General features: G+C 30.6%; 1 protein-coding gene across 1 annotated transcript in view; it reads right to left on the bottom strand.

Annotated features, from left to right (window-relative positions):
- Nckap1 (NCK associated protein 1) overlaps positions 1–20,600 on the bottom strand; it is a 100,740-nt gene that overhangs the window by 50,976 nt on the left and 29,164 nt on the right. Inside the window, exons 3-12 of the mRNA XM_076866892.2 lie at positions 16,813–16,905; positions 16,454–16,510; positions 15,682–15,824; positions 15,456–15,546; positions 12,480–12,617; positions 11,723–11,771; positions 7,198–7,354; positions 3,869–3,925; positions 1,322–1,418; positions 853–959 (exon numbers count right to left, since the gene is read on the bottom strand). Coding sequence (XP_076723007.1) covers positions 853–959; positions 1,322–1,418; positions 3,869–3,925; positions 7,198–7,354; positions 11,723–11,771; positions 12,480–12,617; positions 15,456–15,546; positions 15,682–15,824; positions 16,454–16,510; positions 16,813–16,905 — 989 coding nt within the window. The remainder of the gene's footprint in view (positions 1–852; positions 960–1,321; positions 1,419–3,868; positions 3,926–7,197; positions 7,355–11,722; positions 11,772–12,479; positions 12,618–15,455; positions 15,547–15,681; positions 15,825–16,453; positions 16,511–16,812; positions 16,906–20,600) is intronic.

Below are 20,600 nucleotides of genomic sequence, written 5' to 3'. Positions count from 1 at the left end.
AAAAAAAATATCAAAGAATAAATGCATTGTTATCAAAGAAAATATTAAATGCTTTTGATATTATTTCCAGAACTCCTTCTGAGAAAGGTCATTTCTTTTTTTTCTTTTTCTTTTTCTTTTATTCTGTAGTGCTGGGGATTGAACTCATGGCGTTGTGCATGGGAGGCAAGCACTCTACCAACTGAGCTATATTCCCAGCCCAAGAAAGGGCATTTTTAATATTTAATGTCATACTTATTTTCAAAATTATTTCATATGAATAAAGAAATTAGAGAAACTAAAAAGAAAAATGAAAAACTACTAATACTCAAACTGATAGAAAGGAAATGAAAATGAAATTTGGACATCTGATAAATACATCATTTTTAAATATCACAAGCGAAAGAGGATGAGTAAGAAATAAGTAATTTTTTGTATGCTCTTATTTCTCTGCTTCATATGTCTACGAAGTCATGTTGAAAGAATACAGATTAAAAAATGAAAGATATTCCAAATGACACACTGGGTTGCAATGCTACTCTGTAAGGATTATTATTTAAATATTTTGTATAATAAATGACTTAGAAAAACAAATTCATAGGAAATATTACTGGGCATAGGAAAAGAATAAACAATAACTTAAACAATAACTTTATTATTAGTATTTAATTAGAGAAAACACATAAGCCCTAATTTCAAATCAGGTGATTTTTCTAATTTATATCATTAATGATATGCTACAAATATTCCTATCTTGACAAAAATCCCCTTAATGTTTTTCAAAATAACTTTGCTTCAAATGTAAGACCTTACATTCTATAGCCCATGAATCAAAATAAACAGAAAATAGTTTTTCTAATGTCACTAACTTACTTATCTATAAAGTCATCTGCACTCTTCTTTGGCATGTTATCTGCATGACGAAGTAGCCAGATAATCTCATCACGGGCAAAAGATAATGCCATAAAAACAAAAAGTGCCTATTAAAAACAACAACAAAATGATTTACTCTCATTCAAAGATTAAAAACAAAATATTCATAACAGTTTTCAAAGTGAAAAGTCATTGGCAAGAAACAATATTAAACTCAAAAGGGAAGACACTAACATGAAAGGACGAAAGAAAACTTATAGGTATGTAGGACGAGCATGCATATAACAACAGAGGAAAATGCAGGCAAGTTTGATATATGAGTGTCAAGTCAGCAAATTCATTCTTGGCCAAATGCAAAAGTCCTTTTATGGAGTCCCTGACTCATACTTCAGTAAAATTTCATACTGAAGAAACGCTTTTAAATTTTTTCATATGGTATACACATTGAAGTAAGAATTAAATCAATTACCTTGGGACCAAGCAAGCCAGGTTGATCAGAAAGAACAGTAGCCAATTCCTTCAGAGCAGATCGTAAAAACTTGCGTCTTTCCCTGTGCATTGAACCACTATAGGAAAAGATATCATTATAGTTTATCTGTTTCTATTAAAATTATCATCAGCAACTTAAAGTAACATAGCATGTCAGGGTTAACTTCCAAAGTTCTTTTAGGAAACAGAGGGCCTAATAAAAATAATCTTCTATATGTTTATCATTAAATGACTTCCTAAACTTATGTTGTCTTTCTTGTGTTATTTTTGTAGCAATGTTTATTCTGCTGTTCTCCATCAATAAAAATCCTACCCATCAAAACTAATACTTCAAGAAACATTTCCCAATATCCGGCTTCTACTTCTAAACAAATTCTACAATTTTAATACTATGTAAGCTAAGCACTTCATAAACTTGACTGTGAGATTCTTGAAAGCAAACTCTATCTTGTTATATACATTTTTGTCAATTACAGTTAGAAATAAACATATCTTAACAGATATCAAGTTACTGACACCCATATTTGTTAAGTATATTCCCATTAAATAGTATATTCCCATTAAACTGTTGAAACAAGTCAGTTCAAAAACAGATATGGAAAGGCATAATCATAAATATTCATACCCTAGGCATTTTTTAAAATATTATTTTAGTTGTAGATGGACACAATACCTTTATTTTATTTATTTATTTATTTATTTATTTATTTATTTATTTATGTAGTACTGAGTATTGAACCCAGTACCTCACAAGTGCTAGGCAAGTACTGTACCACTGAGCTACAAACAACCCCAGCAACTACACAAGGTATTTTAAAATAAAAATGCAAATTAGGTCTTATTCTCACATATTAACAGAAGGAAAAAAAAAAGTCCTACATTTTCCAACACCTCATACTATGCAAAATGTATACTGTTTCAAGAAAGTTTTAGATAGTTACATAATGGTATGTATGTGTATATATATATATATATATATATATATATATATATATATATATATGAATGAACATACCAAAAACCCAAGTATAAATAATATCTGAGTTAAAACACAAGTATAAAGGATATCTGAATTATTTTTCTATGACATAGTACATTAAAGTCATCTGGTGTCATTTCTGAGAAAATGGACACATGTTATTTTGACTATTTCACTTCATAGGGTTGCTATGAGGAGTGTATATTAACCCTGAGAGAAAATGTTTATAAAGAACTTAGGTCTGGCACAAGGTAACAAGTTAGAGAACTTAATACTGCTTAGTATTTTATAATTATTTATATTTTTAAAAAGCATAAAAGGAATAAAAATATATTATGTGTAAAAATGCTTATAAAAGGTAACCATGACAATATTTCTATCCATGAAGACTTCTACAGGTCTAGAAAGAAATTCTAATAATCTCCACAAAGTATGTTATTTTAACGAGAGAATCATTTTTTATTCTTTTTTTTGGGGGGGAGGAGGGCTTAAACCCAGGGTGCTTAACCACCAAGCTATAGCCCTACCCCTTTTTATGTATTTATTTATTTACTTTTAATTAATTTATTTATTTATTCTAATTAGGTATATATGACAGCAGAATGCATTTTAAAATTTATTTATTTTTTGAGACAGGGTATTGCTAAGTTCTTCAGGGGTTCGATAAGTTGCTATGGCTGGCTTTGAACTTGCAATCCTCCTACTCAGTCTCCCAAGCCATTGGGATTATAGGCATGCAACAAAGCACCAAGCAGAGAATCATTTTTGAATTACAAAATGTGCCTCATTCAGGTGAAAACAGTAGGCACAATGAATGATAGGATAGATATAATGAATAAAGATGGTTTAAAATCCCAATATCTATCCTACAGCCTAATTTAAATTCTAAAACTTCTTATGGTTTTCTTTTTTCTTTTATGGAATGGTACTACTTGTCTTCTCTCCACCTTATAGAAATACTGATGAATCAGATAGTATTTTCTCTCCATGATCTAAAGCTCATTGAAGAAAACATTCTACATAAATATATCACATACACAACAATTAAGGTGAAATATCAAATTATGTAGAATTATTTCATGAGGTAACGTGAAAGTCATTCAAAGGTCTTAAGTACACTAGTTTCTAATTTAGGGTATCTATGTATTTACTAATATAAGAAACAAAATTGGGAAAAGGTATGGAGTATGCATACTTTCAAACATATACACTATTGGGACAGCATGATATTGAATCAATTTTCATGAGGTAATACAAAAATGAGCACAATTTATTGGTGTGGGAACCATAGCAGCAGTAAGAGATGATATCTTAAACAAAAGTCCTTTGTATGGTACTTTGGAGAATTTTATCAATAGTTCGAAAATGTTTAAAATCTGTCTACACAAACGGATGGAGTTTATATACTTATTATTTTTCCTTGAGTAAAATTCTTCCTCTTCTACTGCCACATCTTGCACATCACTAATCTATATTAACTTCACAAAAACAATGCTTTAAGAAATTCCTCTTGATTAAAAGTATGACAAAAAAAAGAGAAATACTTACGCATGTGACACAGCTGCCTCCTTGCATTCTCTTATGTCATTAATACGTTTATTGTAACTATGTGTAAAAAGAAAAATTGAATTATGTCAATCTTAATTTGATGATTAACAGACAAAGGAGTCAGTGAAATACTAAAAGTCAATCTAAATGACTTATTATCAACTGCTCCTCAAACAAAATGAATGGAAGAAGTCTGTCCACATCTTTTCCTAGATTATTAGATGCCCCATGAAAGTCTTCCTAGAAAAATAAATCCAACAATAAGATTAAACTTTACAATGCAGATTTTTATTCATTTATTCATTTGTTTCTTTTGCATTTTGATAGCCTGTTTCTTTTTTTTATTATAATTTTTATTGGTTGTTCAAAATATTACAAAGCTCTTGACATATCATATTTCATACATTAGATTCAAGTAGATTATGAACTCCCATTTTTACCCCAAATACAGATTGAAGAATCACATCGGTTACACATCCACATTTTTACATAATGCCCTATTAGTAACTGTTGTATTCTGCTACCTTTCCTATCCTCTACTATCCTCCCTCCCCTCCCCAACCCTCCCCTCCCATCTTCTCTCTCTACCCCATCTACTGTAATTCATTTAAGGATTGAACCCAGGGCTTCACAAATGCTAGGCAAGTGCTCTGCCACTGAGCTACATCTACAGCCCTATTTATTTTGACACAAGATCTTACTGAGTTGCCCAAAATGGCCTTCAACTTGTGATCCTCTCGCCTCAGCCTTCTGATTACCTGTGATTATAGGCATGTCAGCACACCCATAGAAGATTTTTATTTTATTAAATCTTTTTGCTTCCATAAGCCCAACAGAGATACTAAAATAAAGCCAGATTATGCCATAAACAGAAAAATTCTGAAAAGACATATATAAGGGATAAACAGTAGTAGTAACTCTCTGGGCATAGGGGTCCTGTGATGGAAAAAAAATGAGGCAGAAAATCACTTGCTTACTTTTAATAGGAAGAATGATGGGTGATTTTTTTTACCTACTATTAAAAACACACATACACACACACATGCTCACTTTTATTTTCCAAACCATAACAGATTCTTTAACAGAAATCTTTCTATTTACTTCAGTTTTTCATAGTCTTTTTATCTTTCAGCCTTTTGATGTGGTTTTCTTCTCATCATCCAATTTAAAAGTGTCATTGGAAAAACAAATACTGATGAATACTAACTATAAATACTCAAAGGCCCTAAAATGTTAGATAAAATATATCTTCCTGACAACTGGTAAAGCCACTTACATCAAAATGAACTCCAACTTCTGCATACCTTTGTGTTCTTTGAGCAAATGTCAAAACACATTAATCCTATAATCTTCTACCTCTATATTTATTAATAAGCTTTTATACTTATCATTTAACCACCACAATTCAAATTTTAAATTGGTCACTCTTAATTAAAATCACTTGCTTTTGTACTGTCATTATATTTACTTGTACCATACATAAGTTCACTCAATGAACACGGACTACTTGGTTTTAAATGTTAAACATATTTAATATGGGGGCTGGGATTGTGGCTCAGCTGTAAAGCGCTTGCCTAGCACATGCGAGGCCCGAGGCCCTGGGTTCGATCCTCAACACCACTGCAATCTGTATACGGGGTAAAAATGGGAGTTCATAACCCACTTAAATCAAATGTATGAAATATGATATGTCAAGAACTATGTAATGTTTTGAACAACTAATAATAAAAATTTTAAAAAATTCATCAATAAAAATAAATAAATTTTATATGTATATGTGTGTGTGTGTGTATATATATATATAAAAAATATGATTCCATACAGAGGTGATCAATATGCTAAGACATATTACAAGTTTCCTGATTTTCAATTTTCATCAATTAGAAAATGACAAGGCCCATATAACACAGAATATTTAGGCTATTCCACCATCTAAAACAAGAGCTGAAAAGTACAGAGGGCCCTACTTCTCACTTTATGACTGACAGATCACTTCATAAAGAATCTTAGAATCACTTATGGTGACAGAAGCCAGAAAGTGGTCACTTGAGAATGGAGCAAGGAGAGGGAAGACTAGGAGCTGCAGTATGGATCAGAAAGAGGCACAAAATTATCTAGGAATATAAGAAATGTTCGACTTCCTGGTCTTGGTGGTGGACACACAAGAGCAATCACATGTAAAATCACTGAGCAATGTACCTAAGATGTATTTATTTTTCTGTTTCTAGTTTTTAACCTTAATAAAGTCCTAAGGAGGAAAGAGCAAATTTCTTTAACATCTCCAAGGTACAAAGATAAAAGGTCAAATAAAATGCCCAAGGACCTAGATTTTCATTTGTTTTCCAGGGTAATTCTTATGCACACTAAAATTTGAGATATACAGTTACTTAAACTACTAATACTAAACACATCTTTACTATTCAATAATTACTAGAATCTTTATACAAGTTTTATACAATGCTAGACACATCTTTATTTTAAAATAACTAGCAGAAGTTTTATTTTATCTCTATTTCATTGAGACATTATTAAATTGGATATGAAATAATTGCAGACAAATTTCATTTTTATCTGGAGTTAGCAAGCCCAATACAATTATTCAAAATAAGTAAAGGGGATCCAGGATTTTTCAGAAACTCCATAGTTCAAAAGATTCTATAATTATTACAAAGTATGGCTCAACTTGACTTTTTATAATACTGGCTATAGAACTCAAATGGAAAGAAATGAAGGCATTAAAAATTTTCATGACATAAACTTCAGAGGATTATTGACTTTACAGGAACTAAATGAAAATAAATCACTTGGGATAACTTCTACTATAAGGAAACATGACTTCCTATTACAGTAGTCTAACTTTTATGATTATTATAATCTAGTGAAATCCTTTTGTATTGCTTCCACTACTTTTATAAATATGTTCTATTCTCAAATAACACTTCTAAAAATTTCAAACTTTTAAAAACATATATGATGCTTTCAGTAATATGATATATGTATGATTTACAAGAAGACACCTCTTTCCTTCTCTAGAATACAAGTTTTTTTAAAGGGCAGGAATGCTAGATTTCTTTTCTTTTTTTTTTTTAATTTTTAATCTATGGAGGTACCTGTCAAAATATGATCAATACCATATCAGCATAGTTTTTATAAAACAACTGGCTGGGACTACATCCTGCAGGAAGTTGTAGCCTCTACCATCTTATTCTGCCCTCAGCAAGTTGTTTTTAAAATTTATGCTAACATGATACAGGCTACATCTTACTTAGGAAAGATAATCCATTCACAACCCTTTTCCAAAAAAGACAAATTAATTGAAAGTGCCATACCCTCGAATGTTTACAAATAAATCTTCTGCAGCTTTGTGAATGTGGAAAACTTCATCCCGGAAGAGAGAGAGGCAAGAGCTACTTTGAAGAGCTAGCTTCCAAAGGTTCAGTGCTGTAGCATCAGTATTTAGGATCCCATGACACAAAATAAAGCCAACTTTAAATAAAAAGAAAAGCAAATACAAAATGTAAAACATTCCAAAGTTCTTTCAGTCAAGTGTAACTTTTTAAAGACCCTGCAACATAACCACAATCACCTGAGGCTTTTAAGATGACGTGTGTGTGTTTGTGTTTGTGTGTGTGTGTGTGTGTGTGTGTGTATGAATGAAACAATATTTTTCTTTCCCAATTATAATTTTCTGTATTTTGCAAAATCAGTTCTTCAGACCCACACTAATAAACAAGAGAAAAAAAATGTCATTTCTGGAATTATAAATGAAGTCATTTTAATAAAACATTTTTCAGGGACAAATATTCTTTCAATGTACTAAGCTACTCTCTATTATCTAAATTTGAATTATCTTTTACCTTCTATTACCTAATCCTAAAATCCTACACAAACGTATAGTTCTATTATGCTTATTGATGTCCTATCTATAGTAAGACATAAGACCTCATCTTTTAATCATTCAACATTTACTTAGTACCTACTATACATGTTCAAGGTTTTATGCTGGGCCAGTTACAAACCAGTCCCATTTTCTGTGAGATTTCCTCGTGATTTTCAAGTCACTCCCATTTTATAAACTATCAAATTGTGTTGTAGCTATACAAACATTAACACACTTTAACACAAAATCAGCAACTTATCTTTTTTCTCCGTAGCTCAGCTTTCCTAAAGGGCAATTATGCAAGCAAGTTAACATATTTAAGTAGGTATATATAATGGTGTTATAAATATTGAAATATTTTTAGCTCCATTAAATTTTTTAAAATATAAAAATTTTTTTTCATACATTGGGTCCCTAAAAGCAAGCCAATTACTTGGTCTGATATGCAACTAAATAAAACAAATATGTGTATAGAAATGTAAAATATTTTTACTTTATATACTGAATTTTTACCTTAATCCCTCATACCAATATCTTATACCTGTTTCTATAGAGTCATTCCTTATTATATACAGAGGAACAGTTCCAGGATCCCTCCAGAATACCAAAATCCAAACACTCAAATGCCTTATGTAAAACGGTACAGTATTTACATATACCTACAAACATTCTCTGTATAGTTTAAATCAGTTTACTTATAATTATCTAATGCAATGTAAATCCTAAATTAATACATTTTATTTTTTAGGGAATGATAAGAAAAAGCTCTATACATGTTCAGTACAGATGCAACTTTTTAAAAATGCTATCAATCAGTGGTTGGTTCAATCTAAGGATATAGAATCCATGGAAGGATGCCATACTCAGATTTATAAAATATTTGCTACTGACAAAAAAAAAATTATCACTTATACGTAAGTAACAGGGTTCTGTTTTGGTTTTTTTTTTTTTTAAAGATATGGGTTATAAATTTAAGTATGTGCATTTATCTAAAATAAAATCAAAAAGGGCAAATGAATCTAAATTAGACTGCCTAAAATGAGAAGGATAATTAAACCAAAAACTAATCTTCTTTCCCTACCAATATCCTAATAAAGAAGATATATATATCCATAAAAAATGTGAACAAAACAGAAGGCCAAGACTAGACAAGAAAGTTGGAGAAAATCTTTGAACATAAAAGAGATGAAAATGGATTATCAATTAAATAAAAAGAGACAGGAATTAATAATCCCAGACTCTACAGATTAAAAGGAGATCAATCCCAAAGAGTTTCCCAAGTTCAACCAATATAGCAAGAGTAGACTCTGTAAAGAACATTAGCATAATTTTTTTACATTTCAAATAGTTTGAGATCTTCCATAACTCTTGGGCCCAAGCTATAATCCAAAATAGTGATTCCTGAACTTCAGCTTACACTAGAATCACTTAGAGAAGTTTATTAAATCACAAGATTGTTGGTTCCTACTCAGTGAGTTTCTGATTCAGGAGGTCTTAGATGGAGATCAAGATTCTGCACATATAAGAAGTTCCTAAGTAATGTTGACACTGCCGGTTTAGGAACCACACTTTGAATTTATCTACTGCAAAGCTATAAAGAAAGTGGAGTATTAAAAGAAAATCAAAATTAAAAGTGGGTATTCGTACTAAGTTTGAGGTAACTCTTAAGCTTTGCAGTAGTTCCGTTCAAGGTTAAAATATATAAAAACAGCAAAACACAGAGCTGGGGTTGTGGCTCAGCGGTAGAACACTTGCCTAGCCTATGTGAGGCACTGGTTTTGATTCTCAGCACCCCATATAAATAAATAAATAATAAAGATTCATCCACAACTAAAACTATCTCTCTCTCTCTCTCTCTATATATATATATATATACATAAAATATATTTTAAAAAAGCAAAACACAGAGTGACTGTTCTTTGCTTTGACAACTGTGGTTACTGCGCATTTCCTGACCCACTTCCCTGTTCATTACAATGAGTCAAAGGTCAGCCATGATAGCTAACTCTACTTATCAACACCATTCTTTAGTCAGATATCCATAAACAGAAAACAACTAAGAACCACTACACATTTGAGCAAAAGAAATATTTCAAAAGCTGATTTTCAGTACCCAATTCTATAGATATTAAGTTCTGAAACCTCAGATCAAAGCAACAGATTTAGTCCAATTACCTGTAAGAAACTAGAGAAAGAACAGTAACTTAATGTAACAACTACTGGAAACTGACTTTTTGTCATAAAACATATTTTCTGGCAAATAAAAACATTCTTGTCCTCAGTACTGCATAAACAATCTCTCTGGATAGATATGTGTATAAATTAGTGACACAGTAAGAACCAGTGAGGTATCTTGCCCATCCATTTTTCTTTTCCCCTTGATTTCGGGGATTAAACTCAATGGTACTTAACCACTGTTTTATTTTTTAAGTTGAATGACAGACAAAACATGGAAATCTCAATTATATTTATAGAAGAAAATATATCATAAGCCCATAAAAAATACAATTAACTAAAAAATGGCTAAGAACAGGTAGTATGTGTTAAATTCTTCCTTTTATATACTCAAAAATATTGCTATTCAAAGTGCCAGTCCATTATAAAAAGCATACAAATTATGAGAATTTAAATTTTTCATAAAATTTGACAATGATTTCTAAATAGAAACCCACTAATCTAATTGTCAGAGTAAACAGAATCTAATAATCAAAACTATGTTTTTCTATTTCATTTTTCTAGAAATACCACCAATTTTGTATCTATTATTTTATTAAAGTATCAATCCAGGCCTGGGGATGTGGCTCAAGCAGTAACGCGCTCGCCTGGCATGCACAGGGCGCTGGGTTCGATCCTCAGCACCACATAAAAATAAAATAAAGATGTTGTGTCCACCGAAAACTGAAAAATATTAAAAAATTCTCTCTCTCTCTCCTTAAAAAAAAAAAAAAAAAAAAGTATCAATCCAAAAAGTTAAAGACAGACAGGGGCTGGGGATGTGGCTCAAGCGGTAGCACGCTGGCCTGGCATGCGTGCGGCCTGGGTTCGATCCTCAGCACCACATACAAAGATGTTGTGTCTGCCGTAAAAAAAAAATAAAAAATAAATATTAAAAAATTCTCTCTCTCTCTCTCTCTTTCTCTCTCTCTCTATATATATATATATAAAAAGTTAAAGACAAATACAGAGAATAAAAAACTATAAAAAATATAGCAACTATAAAGAACTATAGAAAATTAAAAAGTCAACAAAATCTATCTAAAAGTTAATAAATCAAGAAACAAAGTGCTATAAGAAATAAAATAAAAACTGCTCAAAATTATTCCCCTTTGGCAGTAAGCCTGAGGAGTGGGAAGATGAAATTTAACCATATTATAGCAATTCCCACTCTGTGCCACACTGTCCATTCTCCTCATAGTTTGCAAGCTTTCTATAGCAAAAATTAATAATTTTACCCCTCATTCATCAAACTGTCAAATAGATAAGCAATATTTATATTTATGAAAGTAAATGAAAACCAAAAACATTAACTGAATAGATGCCATCCAAAAAAACTCACTAAAGGCAAAGGCAAAACAAAGGGCTGGGGATATAGCTCAGTTGGTAGAATGCTTGCCTTGAATGTATAAGGTCCTGAGTTCAATCCCAGCACACACACAAAAAAAAAAAATGCTAAACAGACATTTAGTGTTGAAAATCACATTGAAAAGGCAACATAAAGTAGATCATGAGCCTTGGTGTCAGCCTGGACTCTTACTTTGTCTTTGCCACTCACCAGCTATGTAGCCTATGATTTGGGTGCCTCACCTATAATATAGGCTATCTACATTATGACAGGATCAATATTAGGACTGAAAGAGATAAAGTACATGTAAGTGGTTTGGCATAGTGGAAAGCACAGAGGTAAGACATGTTACCTCTTTTCTCTAAAACTTAAAACCTAGTGGGTAATCCCCCAAACTAACTTTTTTACTTACAGATGATCCATTTCTCCATTGCATCCAAAGAAAGATATTCACAAGGCATCTTAAGAAGAAAATATATGTTTGTGGTTAAAAGAAATTCTTCAAAAATTTTCATACTGAGTTACTCTCCTCTCTTCCTCAATTCTTGCATCAAGTACCACAACAAATTTGAAAAACTGAATAAAGCTATGTAATCTACATGTAGATTTGCAGTCAATAACGGGAGAAGTGTGCCCCTTTTATATATGCACACGCTCAACTCTCTTGTTAAAAATACTGTTCCTAAATTTTCTTCAGTCTAGTAGATAACAACTCCCCAATTTTTCAAGCCTATTTCAGAGTTTATATTATTCCAAAAGAAAATTTTAGTCAATTGAAAAGAGATTTGTGCTTGGATGCTCTATGTTCATATATACAGATAAATGATTGAAAAGAAATAGAATATTGATTTTATCTACTTAGTAAAATTTGAGCTGATTTTTTTTCTATATCTTCCAATTTTTCACCATGATATCATAGGACAAAACAAATTTCAAAAGACAAATACATAAACTATTAGTCATATTAAATTTACATCAGTTTTTGTTGAAATCTAGAATCAAAAAAAATAAAAAATAAAAAATAAAATCAAAAGAGTAGGATTTAATGAGCAATTTATAATAAACTTTGCTGATAGTCTAATTCTAACTTTAAAAGTTTCAACAACATTGTTAAATATTTTTTAAAAAAACACTTATTTTCACTCAAAAAGAGAAAAATTGAACCATACAGTGTCAGACTGTGCAGGATTAAGCATTGTACTAGGTGCACTGATGAGACTTAATAATTGGGCATTTCTCCATTGATCAGCTGAAAGATTCCTTCTAGGATATACCATCTGAAGAGAAATTAGTGCATCTGAAAGAGACTAATTAAAAGAGGAAAAAGTTAGTTGAGGAATAATTCTTTTTCTTTTTCAATTAAATTTCAGCTACAATTTGCTGTGCCTTTCCAACTCTACCTTTATAAAACAACAGAACATAATTACGAAGCTTTCTATGAGTTGGGTTAGGACGTCCCTCCATTACATTTTTTTTTTTAATTCTACAAAAGCTACATAGATTTTGCATTTCTGAGCAAGAGCTTCACTCAGGAAATACTGTTACTTTCTTTGAGGTTAAAATCTATGTAAACTTTGGGATCTTTATTTCAAGAGACAGAGATCAACTGAAATTCTTTCACAAAGTGAAAGTTTCTAGTCTGATAATTCCCACTAAAAAAGAAAAAGACTTTAAAGGTTATATGCCTAAGTATTAAGAAAGCTTAACATGTTCTGTATTTCTTCAAATAATGCCTTATAAAAATAATCTACTGTACTCTATCTTAATAAATTACTTAATGTCTACTTTGTTAACTATAGCTTTATCATCAAGATATTTAATGTTTATCTCATTTGTTTCTTATTTGCTTTTCTAACTATCCTTGTTATTCATCTTTGCTTCCTAAAAATTCCGTACAATGATTCTTTAATTTGTTCACAAATAAACTGCAAGGTGAATTTGTTCAGAGAATCCACACCTCCATCTAAAATTTAACAAACTAAATTTTAGGAGTAGAATCCCAGAATCAATCATTTTGCTAAGATCCACATGGTGATTCTGATGTAGCCAACAAAAATATTTTTTAAATTCATTTATGTGATTTTAATTTTTTAAAATCCTGGCAGATGTATAATAGTCTATCAAAATTCTGAGTATCATGGAACATCAGGAAAATCATAGTTATGAAATAACTGATCTGATTCAAATGAACAATTCTAAATGTTTATTGATAATATACTACATGCTGAATACAATTTACTGGCTACAGAGAATTTTAAAAGACTGCAAAATAACATTTAAGGAAATTTGAATCACCCAGCAAAAGAAATAATGAAATTTGAAATGGCCAAATAAAAACAGGCTGTGCATGATTAGGGAAAAATCAGAAATGGATGGACACAGAAAAAAGAGGGGTAAGGAAAAGAGTTTTAGGTAAGAAAAAGTACCACCAAAATTAGAGTGGTGTGAGCTGACCATGACACACTGAGCATTTCAATTTATCTGACACCTCAATCCATAATGCTGATGGTTTTTACTTTAAAAGTTATGCCATTCACCAGCCTCTTTCAAACTAATTAGTCAACTAACTCCTAGACATAAAACATATATAAATTTTTAAGTACAGGCTTCCTATTCTTTTTCAAAAATGCTTGGGTTTGGAAGTGTCTCAGATTTGGGACAAAGAGGTTGTAACATGTACATGTACATAATGAGATATCTTCAGGATGGACACAAAATTCATTTTATGTTTCACATATACCAAGTTTGAAAGTAACTTGTGATCTCATTTCTTTTGCTTACCTTGTTTTTGGTAATAGAATTATGCAAACATTAAGAAGAAAGAAAGAGAAGGAAGAGACGGAAGAGAAGGAAGAGAAGGAAGGAAGGAAAAAAGGAAGGAAGGAAGGAAGGAAGGAAGGAAGGAAGGAAGGAAGGAAGGAAGGAATTTTGTACAATACTGTTAGAGTGCCTGCACTTTCAATACTACCCATTATATGAGATCAGGAGTGGAATTTTTCCACTGTGGTGTAAAAATTCCAGACCTGATGTCAGCACTCAAAAAAGTTGGATTTTCAACATTCTGGATTTTTAGATTAGGGATGTTAAACTTTATAGCATAGCTCTGCAAAAAGATTAAACTGAGAAAACGTTTTCAGAATTTTAATGGGAAAAAGAAAATCCTTGGGGCTGGGGATACAGCTCAGTTGGTATAGTGCTTGCCTCGCGTGCACAAGGCTCTGGCTTCAATCCCCAATACCACAAAAAGAAAAGAAAATCCTTGGTAATAACTGTATGTCAAGGAAAAATATTGATACAAATATTATATTACTAAAAAGCTTAATTAATCCTTATCATTCAAAGAGAATAATAAACCAAGATTCTAATCATCTAGATTTCAATTCTGGTTTTGACATTATTGCTGCCAAATGGTTTTACCTTATCATAATACTTCTCTAGCCCTCAATCCTTATTTAAAAATGATGAGAGTAGATGAGATACCTAAAAATTTCCTTGAAGCACTTAGAAACTATAGGTATATGATTTAGCTCAACTGCAGACAAGGCATAATGGCAAGATTCTTTAAAAGCAAAATTATTCCAATATCAGCTATTTTTTAATACACATTTCAAATTATTTCAACAAAACTTATTTTTCTCATTAAAAAATTATAATATAATAAGCTAAAATTTATCAAATACTATATATCTAAACACTATTTATGAAGTAATTCATTTTATTCTCATAACAATCATATAAGGTAATGTATTTACCAAAATTCACTCTGTATTACCAAAAAAAAAAAAAAGCTTAGGTACAGTGAGGTTGATGAAGTAACTTATCCCATATTATAGAGTCAGTAGCTGGCAGAACTGAGATTACAACCTATGGAGACTGGTATGATAGTATTCTCAAGTACAATAACATATACTCTGCTAACTATCTGTACTATTCTGAACCTAAAAACTATAATGAATCAATATATTCCTGAGTCTCTAGGCAATATTGTGAACTTAACCAAATATTTCTCTGGTTCACAATTGGATAAAAATATATATAGTTATTTTTCATATCCCATGGAGTTTAATCCCCTTTTGCTAATTCTCCATGCTTACATCATCTCTTATGACTATGACAGTGTAAAAATAAAACAAAACAGTTTTTACCTTGCTGTGGGGTACAAATTCTTCCATCATCTTTTTTAAAGGGTTTTCATAATCTACAATCATCTGACCAAGCCGTGGATATTCTCGGTCACTTAAAATAGATATATCAAATTATTGATGAGTTGTAAGCCATCAAACTGAGAATTTTAGAAAAATTTTTATAATATATTAATTTTAAAATATATAATAATATAATATTAAAATATATTCTATATTTCAGTCCTACCTTGCTCCGTGGGTCATTTCATGAGCATAGTTATATAATCCAATGATTGCCTTCCTTTCTTCAATTCGAGACAGCAGTATCATTAATGTTGTATAGGTAATAATCAAATCTAAGTAGTTCTTTGTTAAATCAAAGTTCACAGTCTAGAAAAGGAATCAAGTTCATCTTTATCCTATCTGCCAAACTTAAACACATACAAAATATTCCTAGCAGCTACTGGAAGTTAGTAATTTTTTGTAGTTATTTTATCCCTATTCCTATAAATCAATCAAATTACTTTTACTAAAAACATCTAAAATTTAACAGTTACAGGTAATAGTTTTGTAACTGTTACATAATTTTATGGCTGAAAGCAAAGGGCTTTCAGTGAATTCAAATTAGTAAAACTTTTAAAAAACATGAAAACCAGAATAAAAAACACTGTTAACAAACTCACCAAAGTAAAAGAAGTATTTTTTAACAAATTTCATCACTAACTTAACATTAAGAAAAATTCTTTTATAGGAAAAAATATTTCTACTTTTTATAATTGGGCATGCTAAAATTAACTAATACTAAAATTAACAACTATTTCCCAATATGTACCAGACTTAGGAATACAAAATACATTAAAAATTTTATTTCTTAAAAAATCTAATGAAAAAGCCAAATTAACAATACTAAAATTTAATAAGCTAGTTACATAAACTTTCTCTAAAGAAAAGAAATTGGTCACCTGAGTTCTGGAAACAGAAAGAAAAATTAAGAAATTTTTCTGAAAAATGATACTTACAATATCAAAGAAGACTTGGCAAACATCAATAGTATTCAGCAACTCACAAACATGATCCTGAAAAGAAAAGTTTGTTTTCATCTTATATGTGTTTAATATTGTGTGTGTGTGTGTGTGTGTGTGTGCATGTAGTATCAGGGATTATATTCAGTGCCTCACACATAGTAGGCCAAGCCCTCTCCCCGAGTCTTATCATCAGCCCTGTAAAAATAATGTTAAATTCTAAATAAACAAAATATATTCTAGATTTCAGTTCCAGAAGACTTCCAATCTCATTATCTATAAGTATCAAAGAATTTATAAAATTAACAATTATAAGTCTACTTCCAAAATATTAAACTTTATATTAAAATACATACCTTAAATTCCATAACATCTACAAATGTGAAGTAATATAATGCCAGATTTTTCAGAATTTCTGATTTTTCTTTCTGTAGTTGTGCAAGCTGTTGCTGTGAAAACAAAATTAGAATGTGTTTTTACATAGAACAGAAGTATTTAATTGTACTATGAACTATCTTCTTTTATGATTGCTACATGGAAGCACAAGCTTTTAGAATATTTCTAAATGATTAAGGCATTTTTAAAAAAAAAAAAACCAAAGTACTCGAGACAGCAACTGCTAATAGTGATCAGCAACTGATAGTGTGAAGCTATAAAACAAATCAAAGCAGATTAGTACCAAATTGCGTTACTATTAAGGAAAACTGGAAAATGTGTTACTATTAAGAAAATTGGGAAATGTTAGGAAAAAACAATTATCAAATGAACTCTTTAAAAAAATTAAAAACAAATCATGAACATGACCACATTCTTGAAGTGGAAGAAAAGAAGGTGAAAAACATTATAACTTACACTACAAAAAAACAATATGCTATATAGATTTGGAACTTACCAAAAAGAACATCCAGGCAAAGCCACGTTACGCATGCAAAATAAAATGTAGATACAAACATAAAATACAGTAACGGTTCCCTGACCAGATCCACAAAACACAATAATATATTAAACAAAAGCAAAAACCACAACAATGAAAAAGAAATGAGAAAGAAGCAAAACTAGAGTTAAGACATGGAAGAGGAAAATGTGAAAGACAAATATTATTTCATCAACTATATTATGAAATTTGCAAGACCCAATAATTCTTTTAAAACCAACTATATTGAAATAATTCAGACATATTTATCCTTGATATTCTGAGAGTGGTCTATTGAGTAGCAGCTTCCAACCATTTTGGACCTAGTTAAAAAAGGGCTCACTCACCTCAGACCTATTGAATAAGAATCTGCCTTCTTAACAAGATATACTCAGGTAATCTAAATACACATAAAATGCCTGAGAGTACTTACCTAAAGCATAAAAAAAAAAAAACTAGAAAATATCAAAAAGTAGTTCAAAGCATTAAAGTTACTACAAAGCCCACATGGTTTTGAGGTTCTCATATTGTAACTTATACATACATGGGAGTATTGGGGAAGAGATGCCTTCATATATAATTGTACTAGTCAGAAATGTTATGGCAGTGAACCTAACATAAGAAAAATATTCTTTAAAAAACTACATAAAAGCCAATTTAAAACAATAAGCACAGCAGTCTGGTAAACTCAATTACTACAGGGTTTAAAATATCATAAATACTATATACACACTCTGAAGACATTTAAAGTATTAATGCCTATAAAATATCTCACTCTTCCCCATATATGCCAGAGGAATTAAGGTATATACTTGTAGTGATGTGCAACTATCTTTAGCTTCATCTATGAAAGTAGCTGAGTCTATTTTGTACAACATATTTGTTTCAAAACAATTCCATCATTATTTTATGCACATCTTTAACCATTATTGCTCCAGCATTCTGAAGTGAATATTTATCTAAATGATACCATTTCCTCAGATTATATCATCTTTACCTTGTTCAGAAACATTAAACATGTGATTGATATCTTAGTCTTTTTTTCTGCTTTTCAGTCCTTTAAATTTGAGTTTCAAAATACAAAATGTAATTTGGTTCCTACTGGGTTTAATAATTCCAATTTATTTCAGTTGCCTATAGTAATTATTAATAATGCTCTCTTTCAACTTCGGTGTCCTAGTCTGAGCAATTAATGACAGTCATCATAAAATAGGTCATAGGCCTTAATGATCTTTTATACAACCTCCATTTTACATATTAAGAAAGTAATACTCAATTTGGGAGGCTGAAGCAGGAGGACTGCAAGTTTAAAGCCAGCCTCAGCAAGTTAGTAAAGTTCTATCTTCTAAAAAAAATAAAAAGGGCTAGGGATTTAGTGAGACCCTGTCTCAATATAAAAAAGAGAAGGGGCTAGGGATGTAACTCAGTGGTGGAGCACCTCTGGGTTCAACTCTCAGTACCAAAAAAAAGAAAATATCCTAAAACATCTGTGAAAGCTAAACAACTAGTAGAAACCTCATCTACTTTTTTTTTTTTTAAAGTTATCTTTCTACTCTTCTACATGCCCATCATCTTTCCTCTTTTAATAATACAATCTCAATATAGTCTAAATTTCTCATTGAATTTTATTTTCCCCAAAACCACATATTACTAGGCTCTACATTGGCTACTACTGAATAATTTCTAGGTAACTCAATTCAAAACAATTAATCAAGCTTTTAAGACCATCTATATTCTGGCCCTAACTTACCTTACAATCAAAATTTCTCCTGCATCCATTCATATACTCACTATTTGCCATATACATCTCATGTTTTCTTACTCTGCTCCCCTACTGAAATGTTAAAATCCCACTACTTACACATATCCAAAACCCGCTACTGTTAAATAACTCAGTTTACAAGAAGAAAAAATACAGTTTAAATACTAATCCCATTTTTAAGAAGCCATGCCTGACTAAACTTCTTTCCCAAAACATGTATAACATTTCACTCCTCTAAAAGTGTATAATTTCTAATAAATCTTATCATAGCTATCTCCAACACTATAAGATGTGTATCAGACACAAGTTTTTAATTTCCCCAGTCCATACCATCTGATAGAGTATCAAATAAGGATTATAATGCAAACATAAAACACACTTTTGTATCAGTGTCCGATGACATGTTTGGGTAGGTAATATTAGAAAGCCTATCTCATATTATACAATCATGACTAAGTGACTTGACACCTGAAAGCCTGGTACACTCATCATCAAATGGGAGCTAATGTGGACAATTAACCAAGGTAACATACATGAAAACATCTATAAATGCCTGGCACCCAGAAATATGCATTACATGTTAGGCAAATAATAAAGAAAAAGAAGATGTATAGACCACTTCTTCAAAATATGCAAAAATAAAACTTTTAAATAATCCTAACACTGTGCCCAGTACTTCTAATAAGAACAGATATTTAGTGAGCATGCTTTATGTGAAAGGCACTGTTTCAAACATAATACTATCTCATACAATCCTCAACACCTTTTTTCAATTACATTCCCTATTTTAGTGAAAATAAATTCCACAAAACCCTCACTGAAAGAGGCCAATATAACAATTTGCAGACTTCAACTATAAGTAAAAAAAAAAAAAAAAAAAAAAAAAAAGCCCTACATTTTAGTTCTTGGGTGAAAATCAGTAGATACTAACAAAAAATACTTTTTGGTTATACTCAAGAACAAATTCATCTTAATTTAACAGCTCAAGTTTTTTTTTTTTAGTAAACAAAAAGTAGAAAATGGTCTAAAAATGCAGATCAGTAACACAACAGAACATTAGAAAAGTATATTTTGGAAAGACTGATTCTATTCACTCATACTTTAAAATCATATTCATGTGATACATGCAAATATTTTGGCCAAATATCTGCATGATGCTTTCATTAAGATTCTTAGCTAATGATCATTATTCTAACATTCAAATAAAATGTTTAACGACTAGAAATAAAGAAGGTAAACATGAGATATGCAAACTGCAAAGATCATATCTCTGTACTGAAAAATCTTGATAATTAATCTTTGTTCTGGTAAGGAGCATTTTCCACAGAAAAATAAGTTTCTAAAACATTGAAATTTATTACTCATCAGTTTTCATTCTTTCAAAGTAAAGGTACTGGCAAATTAACATAAGGAACTAATGAATAACAGAGCTGACTAACATATTTTGATTTTGTTTTTCTTTTTTGTTT

The sequence above is a fragment of the Callospermophilus lateralis genome, chromosome 9, assembly GCF_048772815.1.
Source record: "Callospermophilus lateralis isolate mCalLat2 chromosome 9, mCalLat2.hap1, whole genome shotgun sequence".
NCBI lineage: Eukaryota > Metazoa > Chordata > Mammalia > Rodentia > Sciuridae > Callospermophilus > Callospermophilus lateralis.
The sequence above is the reverse complement of the archived record's forward strand: the minus strand, read 5'-3'. Positions and strand labels throughout refer to the sequence as shown.